At 35.2% G+C, this 15,470-nt stretch overlaps 1 protein-coding gene across 1 annotated transcript in view; it reads right to left on the bottom strand.

The window, feature by feature from the left end:
• Nucleotides 1-1,094: 1,094 nt before the first annotated feature.
• The window catches only part of LOC136024967 (uncharacterized), a 90,083-nt gene continuing 75,707 nt past the window's right edge, over nt 1,095-15,470 (bottom strand). The window contains exons 11-14 of the mRNA XM_065700572.1: nt 13,026-13,194; nt 8,788-8,960; nt 3,733-3,901; nt 1,095-1,296 (exon numbers count right to left, since the gene is read on the bottom strand). Coding sequence (XP_065556644.1) covers nt 1,095-1,296; nt 3,733-3,901; nt 8,788-8,960; nt 13,026-13,194 — 713 coding nt within the window. The remainder of the gene's footprint in view (nt 1,297-3,732; nt 3,902-8,787; nt 8,961-13,025; nt 13,195-15,470) is intronic.

Here is a 15,470-nt window from a genome sequence, read left to right as displayed (position 1 = left end):
TTCCGAATATACCCAGGAATTGCACATATCAATCACGGGGGTGATTTATGGAGTCTTTTAATGTGCGAAGTTCAGATATGGGGGGCAGCAGCTTATACCTGTACGAGAAAAAATTAGAAGGTATGACTTTTTTTTTACAGTAAAGCAAGTAAGTTAACATCAAACCAATCGGATATCTTCTTCGTTATTGTTTGAAGCATTAATGCAAGGGATGATTCATCCGGAGCCACAGCATCTACTGCAAAGTCATCTGAAAAGGCCACCATTTTTTCCTGGTTATCAGATTTGAATGACGACACAGTCTGAGAGAAACTTTTATTATAATTCCCTAATGGAACTTACAATTTTCCTCCTTATTAACATTAGGAATTATCCAGGGAGGAAATAGAGGAGAACTATCCAAGAAGAGATCTGAGTTTTGCAAGGGAAAGGGGAGGGGCTAATTTTGAGGGGAGAACACCAGCTGCGTAAATATGTAGCAATATTTTAATTTTCGTTAAGGTTAGAAAAAGTATAGCGTAGTAACTAATCATTAAAATATGTTTATATGAAACCTTTAATCGCAATTATAATTTTGCTAACAATTTAGTTACTATTTTTAACCAAGTTTTAGAATTTGATTAACATTATTTTCTAGAAAATCTTAAATAAAATAAAAACTAAATCATTCATTAAAAAAAATCGAAGTTCAATTTATTCGAACTTCTACGAAAGTATCGAGCGCCAACTTTTGCACAAACAATTTGCTTGAAAAAGAGCAAATGCTCACGTATGACAAATAAGTAAAGATAAAAATTACAATTACCGAGAAAAATAGGGCAATATCAGCCAGGGGATAGAAAAAAAATGAAAAGAACAAGGCGATATTTCAGGAAATACCGTCCTTAGTGCTAAGAAATAAAACAAGAAGCTAAACTTTCGACTGGTTGACAGATTTGACTTTTGATGGTTGACTTAGCTAGCCTAATAACCAAATTTTCAATAAAGTGTGGTCAGACGATCTAGATTTAAGCTGAAGAACCATGTATCTTCAAGAAAAAATATAAAACCAAAACCAAAATGTATTTACAATATATTTACAATATATTTGGAATTTATTTACAACTAATACCTACCAGTGGACTTAAAGGCGTCGCTGGGGTATCAAGCACCGGTGCATCTGATTTCATTGCTGTATTTTCAAATGAAGAAGTTGTACTGTCTATTGAATTTTTGCGTTGAGCCTCTTCATTACTCACGTAAACATTCTGAAAGTGCGTTGGATAGGAACTGATATTCCCACCGATGAAGCTGAACCTAAATAAGACAATATTGAATTAAAAAATAATACATTTGAAGGTATTTTACGTGATCTGATACAGGGGCCCTAATTCCTCATAACCTGCGGAAGAGGAGGGTGCAGACAGACAGTTTTGAAGGTATCATACGTGATCTGATACAGGGACCTTAATTCCACATGACGTGGGTAGAGGAGGGTGAAAAGACTTTTTAGATTTTGTTCTAACCATGATGAAAAGGTACTTTTCTAAATGTAGGGGGAACTGACTTCAATTAGAATAACGTTTTATTTTCAAAATATAAAAGAAAATCCCCTCTTCTCGCCAATTGGAGGAATGTTCCAGGATGTAAATGTTCAAAGGGAAAATGTTGCACTGGGGGATTTGACCAAATCACTACACGAAATTCTTTTAATTGTTTTACACTCTCTTTGCCAAATTTTTATCTGGAGATGTTCTGTGGGAATTATTAATTATTCAGGGATTTTTTTCTGCATGTTTTATTTTCTGGAAAACATTTTTAATGGAAGAAGGCACTTCTGGAGGAATCGAGAAACTGATTAGAGATTAAAGTCAAATTTAAATGGGAGAATTCTAGGAAGAATTTTTCAGGCTAAATCGTTTGCAAGCAATTTTACAGGGAGGACTGATTCTCATCGAAGACGAAACTAGGTTGACGGGAGGATTTATGACTTTAAGTTGGAAGACATTTTCATGGAGGAGTTTTCCGCGAGGGAGGGGTGTATTTCATTGAGGGTGAGCCAGATTTACTGGCATTATTTAAAAAACGAACAGAAATTATTCCATATGTGAAGGGTCGCCCCCTCCTCAATAGCTTAATTTTTAGGTTGAAATTTTGACTTTATATTAAAAATGAAACATAGGGCTGTTTAACTAGAAGAGGGAGCTTTTAAAAGTGCTAACATAATTATCATAAAGAGCAAGGTGTTGAGTAGGGGGCAATCCTTTACATACGGAGTAAATCTGCCAAAACTATTGGGCAGTCTTTTTCTTATATATATACGGTGAGCCAAATTCGAACCTGTATTAGTTGAAAAAGTTACAAAATTAGATAATACACACAATTTTTTTTTAACTGACACAAAGGAGCAATATTAAAACTTAACATGAACAGGAAATATTCCGTATATGACTGGGGATATCGCCTCCTCATCACAACGCTCCTTACACTAGTGTTTTTGCTGTCTTGAAAAGTAATAGTGCAACAAAGCATCAACATTTAGCGTAAAGAATGAGGTATTGTAGTGGGGAGAGCCCCTTTCACAAACAGAATAATTTCTGTTCATTTAAAGTTTTAATGTCGCCCCTTACTTTCAGTTAAAAAAAATAACTTCTTTTCAAATTAATTTCACGTAGGATCAAGTCTTCACGATATGCTTCAATTTATTAATTAGAACATGGTACATAATATGCTGACAAGGGCTTATTCAGGATTTTTTTCTGGAGTGGGGCTAAAAAAAGCACATAAATATTTTATATGCATTCTGTTAATATTTTAGGAGTCGTAAACATTTTGGGGCAGAAGGCTAACCCAGTAACCCCCTTAGATACAATCTTGGAAGCAGGACTTAAGAATTTTAGCTATAGTTAGTTATAATAATTTCAAGATTAATAAATGACTAGTAATTTTGTGCTAATATATCAAACATAAATATCGAATCCTATGACTCACATGTATCTGTGAGGCTTATCATACGGACTAACTGACCACAAGAGGTTACGATACTCCTGATCAGGCTGGGGTGAGGTTCAAAATTTATTTTCAGGTCATAGCTTTTTCTGGAGTTCATAAGGAGGTGCTTAGACGCAGGTTCTGTAATGCGACCTAATTTATAGAACATATGATATATTCAGTATTGCTTAAACTTTTACAAGAAAGGAGAAAGAAGTACTGAAAATATTCAGCCTCATTTATTTATGTTTTTCCAAACTCCGTCTTTCTCAAAACTAAATCATAGAATCTCCCCAGGCAAAAACCACCCCAAAAGTGTGTCTAACTGACAACAAGAGGTTACGATACTCCTGATCAGGCTGGGGTGAGGTTCAAAATGTATTTTCAGGTCATAGCTTTTTCTGGAGTTCATAAGGGGGTGCTTAGACGCAGATTCTGTAATGCGACCTAATTTATAGGACATATGATATATTCAGTATTGCTTGTACTTTTACAAAAAAGGAGAAAGAAGTACTGAAAATATTTAGCCTCATTTATTTATGTTTTTCCAAACTCCGTCTTTCTCAAAACTAAATCATAGAATCTCCCCAGGCAAAAACCACCCCAAAAGTGTGTCTTGACCTGTTTTTAAATCTATTTGCGGCAACAAAGTTAAACGAACCACGAATAGGCGGGGCTTTGAGGGTAAGACGCAGGAGTGGTAAACATTATCCCAGCCTGGAAAAACTCAAACACTACTCGAAAAAAAAAATAAAAACTTACGTTCCGGTATAATGTTGACCGGAGGAAGACGGTTGTTGCGGATCACAAATGGAGCTATCTGGTAAAAGGTCTGATCGCTTTTGGGTCACTCTCATTCGGTCGTCGTGGAATCTTATCCGGTTTTCAACCTTTTCTCTTTGCTTTTTCGACATTCGCCCGGTTTTCACAGCTGAAAGTAAAATATTTACTTATGAAAGTTAAAATAAAAGTAAAAGCATTTTAATGCTTCAAGTTCTTATAAGTTTCTGGAAGTAGGCCTTCTGACCTTTTTTTCCTTTAAAGATGTAATTTCAAATAGAAATAATCACACATAAAGATATCTGAAAACAATGAATCATATCCAACTCAAGAATTATACTTAAATACTTAAGGAGAACTAAAACTGTTTCTGAACATTTCGGCTTGCAGAGTAACTTTCCAAGCTAAAACTGTTTCAGAACATTTTGGCTCGCAGAGTAACTTTTCAGAAAGCTAAATACATTTGCGTCTATTTTAAATATAGTTATTGACATTCTAGCAATTATTTACTTGAGTGAATTATAAACAAACTGTTAGAGACGAAACTGTAAAATTAGCTTTGGCCAAGGTGAAATACGATACAAATAAATGAGTAGTCTACTACCATAGGCAGTCCAATAACGCCATCTAAGTGAAAAACCATTGTCCACGATTTATTACTGTTATTTTTTAGACCATGGTACTACGTACAGAAAGAGTTGTCGCAGAAAAAAGAAGGGGCTCATTCGATTGAAAATTCTCAGCCCTAAAGTTCTTTTTTATATTTGATAGCGATTAAAAACCAAAAGACCCCGCCCCACGCCCATTATTTCACCAAAAAATAAATACAAAACAAATTTGTAGATCAAGAAATTGTGTCTTTGAGGATTACTCCCCACCCCCACAACCCTTAGGGAAGTGGTTCTGAGTTATTCCCCAGGGATGTATATGTTTTTATGGAATGATCGTATAAACTTCAGAGAGGGATTTTCTCCAATTACGCCCATTGGAAATTTTGATATAATCATTTGTTCAAAAGCACTTTAAGTATCAAACAGCAAGTATTTTAAGGCTGACTCAACCATATAGAGTCTGAAGGCAAGGGTTGTAAGTTATTCCCCAGGGATATCTAATGTTTCTGTGTAAGGGATGGTTGTGTGAACTTTAGAAAAGTCTCATTTGATTGGAATTTAAAGTTCTTTTTGCCGTTTAAAGGTTAAAAGTGATGGAAAATAACTACCAAAAGGCAGTCTTTTTTCCTAAACGCATCCGATCGGAATTGTAAGATATTCATTTCGTTCGCAATAGCCTAAAAAGTATATAACAATGCTCTCATGTGGAAACAGCCCCCAATGGGCAATGGTTGTATGTTATGCTTTGGAGATAAAAGGTTTTTAAGTAATGGGTGATCACATAAACTTCGGATCTGAAATTCAGAACTTTCATTTCGTATTGAATTCAATTCGGAATTGCGATTGCAATTCCAATTCAGAATCAAAAGTCAATGGAGGGAAACCAGCCCCTCCCCCAAATGCTGATTATTCTCCAAAACACATCTGATTGAAATTTTAAAAGATCTGTTATGTTCAGCATTGTTTGAAGGTCCAGTAATTATGACTTTGGTGATATCAACCTCACCAGAGTCCTCAAGGCAAGGGCTATAAGTTCAGATATTAGTTCATTATTTTTATTAAGTACATGTTATTAAGATACCGTATCAAGAAGAAACTTCTAGGGCATTGTGAGTTGGATGTTAAACTGGCCAAAAGTCATCATGTACCTGCTACTACTGCTATTAATATTGTTACTACTAATGATTAAATAAAAAAAAACAAGTTTTTTCAACTGAAAGTAAGGAGCGACATTAAAACTTAAAACGAACAGAAATTACTTCGTATATGAAAGGGGCTGCTTCCTCATCAACGCCCCATTCTTTACGCTAAAGTTTGACTCTTTCTCTCAACACTTATTTTTAAAACAGTAAAAAAATTTTACGTGATCTGATACAGGGGCCCTAATTCCTCATAACCTTCGGAAGAGGAGGGTGCAGACAGACAGTTTTGAAGGTATCATACGTGATCTGATACAGGGACCCTAATTCCACATGACGTGGGGAGAGGAGGGTGAAAAGACTTTTTAGATTTTGTTCTAACCATGATGAAAAGGTACTTTTCTAAATGTAGGGGAACTGACTTCAATTAGAATAACGTTTTATTTTCAAAATATAAAAGAAAATCCCCTCTTCTCGCCAGTTTTAATGTCGCTCCTTACTTTCATTTAAAAAAACTCGTTTTTTTTTTGTTTAATCATATCCTAGAATACTAGGATATGCTTCGCCCTTTGATTGAAACACTGTCATACGGGAAAGATTCTAGTCAGATTCCTAAACTCAGCTAAAGTTGGTCAAACCGAGCATGTTGTCATTTCTTTTCTGGTCAAGTTTTCTTAGTGCCTCAGTAAAAATTATGGTTACAGCTGGAGCAGCTCAACTAACTACAACTACCCCACCTACTTGGTGCAAATATGTGCCCTTGGTTACATATATAAAATTATGAATCTGAAGATGTCTTGTCTTATCTGAAGATTGATTTTGGCTCTCCGCAGAGGAATTTGCATTTTTTTTTTTTTTTTTTTTTTTTTTTTGGCTAAATGCCTTTCTCATAATTTTGATCGAATTATTTTGAGAAAAAAGAGCGGGGAGGAGGCCTAGTTGCCCTCCAATTTTTTGGTTAATTAAAAAGGCAACTAGAACTTTTAATTTTTTACGAATCTTTTTATTAGTAAAAGATATACGTAACTTATAAATTAGCTTACGTAAAGAATTTTTTATTCTCATGTTTATATTACACATATTAGAGGGTTCGCCCCCTCGTCAGTACCTCTCTCTTTACACCAAATCTTAAATTTTGTCCCAATTCATTAAGAATGACCTCTGAGTCACAAAAGCCGTAGAATAAATAGTTGACATTACTAAAAATATTTTAGCGTAAAGAGCGAGGTATTAGGAGGAGGTGAGCCCCTCATATGGGTAATAACTTCTGTTCGTTTTAAGTTTTAATGCTGCTCCTCACTTCCAGCTGAAAAAAAAATTCATATTTATTTTGTCATTGTTTTTTTTTTCTAAATAATGCTAGTAAATCCTGCGCTCCCTTCATGGAAATTTTCTTCCCCCATGACAAATTCCTCGATGGAAGGTTCCTTCAGTATATCCCCCTCTTCTCAATCCCTCCCCCCAACCAGAAAATCCTCCTGAAAACGCCTGTACACTTCCCAATAACCATTACTATATGTAAGCACTGGTCAAAGCTTGTAACTTGTAGCCCCTCCCACGGGGACTGTGGAGGAGTAAATCGTCTCCAAAGACATAGTTATAGGGTTTTTCGACTACGCTAAATAAAATGGCTATCTCAGAATTATGATCCGTTGACTTTGGGAAAACAATTAGCGTGGGAGGGGGCCTAGATGCCCTCCAATTTTTTGGTCACTTAAAAGGGGCACTAGAACTTCTCATTTCCATTAGTATGAGCCCAGTCGGGTTCTCTGATACGCTGAATCTGATGGTGTAATTTTTGTTAAGATTCTATGACTTTTAGGGGGTGTTTCCCCCTATTTTCTAAAATAACGCAAATTTTCTCAGGCTCGTAACTTTTGATACGTAGGACTAAACTAGATGAAACTTATATATTTAAAATCACCATTAAAATGCGATTCTTTTGATGTAGCTATTTGTATCAAAATTCCATGTTTTAGAGTTTTGGTTTCTATTGAGCCGGGTCGCTCCTTACTACAGTTCGTTACCACGAACTGTTTGATCATATTACTACAGCTACAATTATGATTCTAGTAAAATTCAGGCAACGTGTGTGAATGTGACAATTTGAGAGGATATTAAGGGTGAATTCGAACTAAATCAAAACGCACTATACGCAATAGGATTGTCCAAAGGGTAGATCTTGAGAATGGAGTTGGGTATTGAAACGAAGATGACTTCAAAATAAGGTGACATTTGCTCCCCACTATTAACACTACTGCCACTACTACCTACTATTATTGGTACTACTACTAATAAATAATTAAATTATTAAGTATTACGATTAAAAGACGTCAACAGAGGTTCAAGCAGGATTTCAAAGAGGTTCAAGGAGCAATATTTTTGCAACGCCTTACCATATCAAAGTGAATCTTCCACGGTATCATAAGGGGTATTTTCAGCTGACCAAAAGGCAACATGTACATGCTACTGCTGTTATTAATACTACTGCTTTTAATGGTATTACTACTACTGCTAATGCAAAACTAATATTACTACTTCCTCTCTTACTACCACCATAATTATTATGACACTAGTGCAAGGCTTTATGCAAATTATAAACATGATTTTTGCTTTACTGAAAAAATAAGCCGTATACAGACGAAAAGTGAAAAGGACAAAAGATGACATTTTGGTAAGAACTTCTGCCAAGCCATCCTCAGTTCCAAAAAAGAGAAAAATAAACTAGCTTTTTCACTGATTGACAGATTTGACTTTTGACGATTGACTAACCTTGCCTACTGACTCAATTATCATTAAAAGTGCAGTCAGATGGTCTTAATTTAAGCTGATGAAAAATGTATTAACAAGAATATGTGTTTACAACAGATTACAAGAATATATATATATGGAACATATTAGGAAATATTTACAAGAAGTACTTACCAGGGGACTTAAAAAACATCACTGGAATATGCGGAATCACTGTATCTGAAGTCAAAACTTTATTTTCAAACAGAGAAGTTGCACTGTCAGTTCATGTTTACTGTCAGGAATAATTGTGTTTACGACAGATTACAAGGATATATATGGAACATATTAGGAAATATTTACAAGAAGTACTTACCAGGGGACTTAAAAGACGTCACAGGGATATGAGGAATCACTGTATCTGAAGTCAAAACTTTATTTTCAAACAGAGAAGTTGCACTGTCAGTTCATGTTTACTGTCAGGAATAATTGTGTTTACAACAGATTACAAGGATATATATGGAACATATTAGGAAATATTTACAAGAACTACTTACCAGTGGACTTAAAAGACGAAACAGGGATATGAGGAATCATTGTATCTGAAGTCAAAACTTTATTTTCAAACAGAGAAGTTGCACTGTCAGCAAAATTAGTGCTTCCAACATCCTGACTCTCGAAGCTATTGTAACAGTTGTTTGGAAAGGGACTGATATTCTCACCGATATTGCTGAAAATAAAGCAGACAGTATCTTAATTAGAAAGACAAATTTTAAAGTATTTTCCTTGATTGGACATTGGGACACCAGTTCAAGAAAACATGGAGAAGAGGAAGGGGGACAGACTTTTTCAATTTTTCGACCAAGATGGAAAAAAGGCACTTTTCTAAATCTAGGGGGATCCCCATAACCATTTGGTTCCTCCACTGGCTACTAATAAACGCTATGTCCCTATGTCCATAGAGAAAAAAAACCGGCCAGACTTGATTAAATTTCAACACCATTTTCGGTGGAAATTTTCAACAAGTACTTACCAGGGGCTTTGGCTTTAGAAGCCATCACTGGATATATGGCATCACTGGGATAATGGAGAAATTGTAGTATCTACGCAACTAGCGGTCCTACTTCAGAACTGCCGTAACTACTCCAAGGGTTGGTTGGATAGGGACTGATATTCCCCCCAATATAGCTGAAACTAAATTTTTTAGTTTAGAAAAAAAATTCTTTAGGAAAATATACATAAAAGATTAATTGTGCAAAATTTAGACAATTAGATTCGTCAAAAAGAGACATCACTAGCTTTTAAGGTTTCAGATTTAAAAGAATCATGGTGGCGAAGGTTGGCCGCTAGACATATGTGTGCAACCCCGTAGTCTAATCATCACTAGACGTAGCCCCAAACTCTTTAGCCACACCTTGCGTCACCCTAAAGGTATGACATGTCGAAACGTAATCATCTATGAACCAGCATAATCTTGGAGACAACTTCATAAAGGACATAAGAAAATTTAAGGAAGATACTACATTAATTTAATACTTAATTAATTAATTAAATTAATCTATTAATTAATAATTAATTTAAATAATTAATTTAATACTACATTAAATTATACAAGATCATTTAAGGAAGATACTACACCGGATACAGGGGAGAAGATACAGGGGAGAGTTCTAAAAGCATGGTAGGAGATGAGAAAGAGACCAGTAGAGTACCGGTGGAGGAGATATATCTGCCAGATTTAAATGGTCCTCAAAAATAATTCCTAAGTCCATAGGTTCCACGCAACACAGTTCCTCAGTACCCTCAGAAATTAAGTAAGTTTGTAATCCTTAGTATCGTTATCTTCACCTTATGTCTGAATTTTGAATAAATGTCTATGTTATATTTAAGATCAGATGTTTCAAATTGGAAACGACGGTAGAGACCTGGTCTTACTCGTGATTAAATAGAAAAAAGCAAGTTGTTTTAAATGAAACAAAGGAGTAACATTAAAAGTAAACGAAAAGAAATTACTCTGTATGTGAAAGAGGCTTTTCCTCCTCAACGCCCCGCTCTTTAAGCTAAAGTTTGACTCTTTCTCTTAACTCTACTTTTTAAAACAGTAAGAAACTCTAGCGTAAAGAGCAGGTCATAGAGGAGGAAAATCCCCATTTATATATGAGTTATTTATGTTCGTTTTAAGTTTTAATGTTGCTCCTTACTTTCATTTAAAAAAAACTTGTTTTTTCTATTTAATTTATGGACGTTTTTGAATTAATGTCTGTTTTGATCTTGGCCCTCCGCACATAAATAATTAAAACAAAATTTACATATTAATTAATTGCAATTATCCGAAGACTTTGAGAAAAAAAGAGTGAAGGAGGAGCCCAAGTTCCCCTCCAGTTTTTGACTACTTGAAAAGACAAGTAGAACTTTTAATTATTTACAAACATTTTCATTGGTAAAAATTATACGTAACTTACGAATTAACTTATGTAACGAACTTTTATATTCGTATATTTTTATTGCATATATGAGGGGGTTCAACGCTTGTCGATACCCCGCTCTTTACACTAAAGCTAAAATGTCCCATTCAAGCTTTAGCGACTTTGAGCCTTAAGCTTTAGAACTTAAATCACACTCTGAATCACAAAGGCCGTAGAATAAATAGTTGAAATTACTAAAAATACTTTAGCGTAAAGAGTGAGGTATAACGAGGAGGTAAACGCCTCATATGCGAAATAATTTTTGTACGTTTCAAGTTTTAATGCTCCTCCTTACTTTCAGTAGAAAAAAGTTTTCATATTTATTTTTCATTGTTTTTTCAAATAATGCTAGAAAATCCTGCGCCCTTTTCATTGAAATTCTCTTCCCCCATAAAAATTTCCTCAATGGAAATATCCTCCCACGTAACCCCCCTCAAATCTCCCCCCTAAATTAAAGTCCCCCCTGAAAACGTCTGTACACTTCCCAGTAACCATTACTATATGTAAACACAGGTCAAAGTTTGTAACTTGCTGCCCCCCCTAGGGGACTGCGGGGGAGTAAGTCGTCCCTAAAGACATAGTTATTAAGTTTTTTGACTATGATGCGTGGGAGGGGGCCTAGGTGCCCTCCAATTTTTTTGGTCACTTAAAAAGGGAACTAGAACTTTTCATTTCCGTTAGAATGAGCCCTCTCGCGACATTCTAGGACCACTTGGTCGATACGATCACCCGTGGAAAGAATAACAAACAAAAAAATCAAATAAACACGCATCCGTAATCTATCTTCTGGGAGGAAATGCGAAATTCCACATTTTTCTAGATAGGAGCTTGAAACTTCTACAATTAGGTTCTCTAATACGCTGAATCTGATGGTGTGATTTTCGTTAATATTGTATGAATTTTAGAGGCTGTTTCCTCCTATTTTCGAAAATGAGGCAAATTTTCTCAGGCTCGTAACTTTCAATGGGTATAACTGATCTTGATGAAACTTATATATCTAAAATCAAAATTAAAATGTAATTTTTTTGATGTAACTATTGGTATCAAAATTCCATTTTTTAGAGTTTCGGTTACTATTGAGCCGGGTCGCTCCTCACCACAGTTCGTTACCACGAACTGTTTGAAAAAGACAGTTTTTCACGTCCTTTTAAACACAGTCCTTCCCGTTTTTCCACAGTCCTTTTAAATTAGTCTACACTAATGGAAAACTCCTCTGATTAGTTGAGTGATGTCAGGTGATTACATTCTTCAAATTAACGACTATTATACAGCATCGTTGGCTCAAAGATAAGAAACATGGTCCAGCTTTACCATACACCACATACGCACCACCATAAATGCGCATTCAGAAGGCGCAGACGCATTGGTAAAAAAAATACCTATATATGTGGACCATATTTCTAAAATGAGCTTCATTTGTGTGGATCACGTTGGCCAACGAGAAAAAATATTCAAGCAACTCTTCAAAATAATAAACCATGAAATATTATTGCAAGGATACATCTTGTCACAAATAAAGTTCAAATAGGGACTAACTCCTTTTAATTAGACAGTTTTATTTTTCACCAAAAGTACCAGATATTTTGGTCATATATCCAGTGTCCATCATCCATCAGGAGGAAGTATGACAGGGGGGGGGGGGCACTTGACGTTGGATAAAATTTACACAGAATAATTTTCTATGAGGGCGAGGGGTGTATTTCATAGACTGTGCACCAGATTTACTGACAATATTTGAAAAACGAGCAGAAATTATTTCATATATAAAAGGTTGCCCCTCCTCAATACCTTGCTAAAATTTTGACTATACTAAAACGGGAACATGGGGGCCGTTTAATTAGAGTAGGAAGCTTTTAAAAAGTGCTAGTAGCGTTAGCGTAAAGAACAATGTATTAAGGAGGGGCGATCTTTCATACACAGAATAAATCTGCCAAAAGTAATGTGCTAATTTTAATTAAATTTTACTTTACTTTACTTGTATTTTATTTCATGTACGGTTAGCCAAATTATATAATGTGAGCTTATTTCTAGGACAAATGATTGCATTTTGCATGGTTTACACTTTCACAGACAAGGAGAAAGAAGTACTGAAAATATCCAGCCTCCTTTATTGATGTTTTTCCAAAATCTCCCTCCTTTGAACTAACGAAGAACTTCCTCATGCAAAACCAACCCCAGAAGTGTATCTTGGCATGTTTTTAAATCTATTTGTTGTAACAAAGTTAAAGGACCCACGAATAGGTGGGATGAAGGTAAGATGTAGAAAGGGTAAACAGTATCCCAGCCTGAAAAAAATCGAGCGCTACTCGAAAAAAACTTAAAAAACTTACATTCCGGTGTAATGCTGATCGGATGAAGACGGTTGTTGGAGATCATAAACGGTACTATCTGGTGAAAGATGTGATGGCTGTTGGTTCACTCTCGTTTGGCCTTTGTGGGATCTCACCTCATTTTCATCCTTTTCTTTTTGCTTTTTTGACATTCGCCCAAATTTCACAGCTAAAAGTAAAATGTGGTATTTTAATGCTTTAAGTTCTCAAGAGCTTCGGGAAGTAGGTCTTCTTAACTATTTTTGTTTAAAAGAGTAATTTGAAATAGAAATAATAAAACATGAAGATATCTAAAAACAATTTATCGTATCCAGCTTAAGAACTATACTTAAATACTTACTACTACTATTACTAACAACTCACGGCAGCACCAAGCCGCCTAAGGCCAACACAGCTAAGCAGGCTACTCCTACATCCTAATCTATTCAAAGCCACCTTCTTTATACCCTCCCAGGAAGTTCCCGTTTCCTTTAAATCTCTTTTATGACATCCTTCCAATCCAGACGGGGACGACGTACTTTCCGGTTAGCCCTAAACGTTAAAAATTTTTAAAGGGGGATAGAACAAACCCTGCTTAGCTCCTGATTTAGATAAAACCAGCAGCTAACATCATTTCCTACCTCATGCGCAGAAGTGTTATTCTCGTAATTACCACAAATCAATTTAATGTATTTATCTGGTATACCATACAAGATAAGACCTTTGCTAAAGCTCTTCTATCAACAAAAGTGAGCACTTGCTCATAATCTATAGAACTGAGGACCAAAGATGTTTGACAACTCAGGCACTTCTCAACTATTAGCCTAAGAACAAAATTTTGACGACACGACATCTCCTTTTTCAGAAACCGCACTGTTCTTCTCTTAAAACTTTAATTAAAACATCTATCAGTCTAAAAAGTATCACATTACTAGGTAATTTGCCACCTACAGAGACCAGATTAATGCCTCGATAATAATCTACTCTCTCTTATCGCCTCTATTATATAGTGGTTTAATTAAAGTTTGCCTAAAATCGTTAGGTGCTTCCCCTTTTTCAAAATTATATTCATATTTTTCAATAACTGATTTCTAGCCTCAGCTCATTTACCCAAATATCAGCCCCTGGTGTAACATTATTCTTTAATCCTTCTAGTACTGTGAGTAATTCTACCTCACAAAACAAATCATCCTTCACATACAAGGTATCAAAAACTGTTTCATTTTCATCTATATATTTTCCTGCAACTCTATCTTGGCTTAGTACATTCTATTATGCCCATTTCTCTCAAATTGTTTCCTTAACACTAATTGTGGCCTAGTTCCTCTCTTTGACAAGGACAAGTCTGGATTGTCTACTTCCTCTCAATTTATTAATATGCCTGTACAATATTTTACTATTATGTCGTCTTGTAACATCTTCCAGATCCTCAGCTATTTTATCCATGGTCCCCGCTTCACACATCCTCAGTTTATATTTTAATGCTTTCTCCACTTTTTTACATTCCTTTTGTCTTCATATCTCGTCTACAACTCAGGTAATTCTTGTACAAGCCCCTTCTCTTCTTTATTAAACATAAAGCTTTTTCACTAATATTCCTAGCTGCAGTGCAAAAGGTTTTTTTTTTAAATTAGTCATAATATAAACAGAAAAGTTCTGTTATATAGAAAATAGTGTCATATAAACTTAAAAAGGGACTCATTCGAATCGAAATTGAAGCTTCTAATACGTTTTTTAATAACCAAAGGTGAATGGAGGGAGGAGAAAAGCCCCCTCTACATCCGTAATTTCCCCAAACACATCTAATCAAAATTTTGCAATAGCCATTTTGTTCAGCATATTTAAAAGGTCCAGTAATTGTGTCTTTGGAGATGACACCCCCCTCCCCCTCACCGCTCCTCAAGTCAAGGGCTATAAGTTATAATAGAAGGCACTTGTAAAGATTTAACGTTTTTAAGGAAGGAGTGGTCGTCTAAACTTTGGAGGTGGCTCATTCAATTGGAAATCAGAAGTCCTAATGTATTTTTTTAAGAGTAAAAAACTATTGGAGTTATTAAGTTATTACATTAAAAAAAACTAGTTTTTTTAACTGAAAGTAAGGAGCGACATTAAAACTTAAAACGAACAGAAATTACTCCGTATATGAAATGGATTGTCCCCTCCGCAATCCCTCGCTCTTTACGCTAAAGCTTTTAATTGTTTTAAAAAGCAGAATTGTGGCTAAGAGTCAAACTTTAGCGTAAAGAGCGAGGGATTGCAGAGGGGACAATCCATTTCATATACGGAGTAATTTCTGTTCGTTTTAAGTTTTAATGTCGCTCCTTACTTTCAGTTAAAAAAACTAGTTTTTTTTTATTTAATTTCTGAACGTTTTTGAATTAATGCATGTTTGATTTTGACTCTCAATACGTAAATTATTCAAATGAAATTTGCATATTAATTCCTTTTTTGGCTAAATGGCTTTCT

Source organism: Artemia franciscana, chromosome 3 (genome assembly GCF_032884065.1).
Source record: "Artemia franciscana chromosome 3, ASM3288406v1, whole genome shotgun sequence".
NCBI lineage: Eukaryota > Metazoa > Arthropoda > Branchiopoda > Anostraca > Artemiidae > Artemia > Artemia franciscana.
The sequence above is the reverse complement of the archived record's forward strand: the minus strand, read 5'-3'. Positions and strand labels throughout refer to the sequence as shown.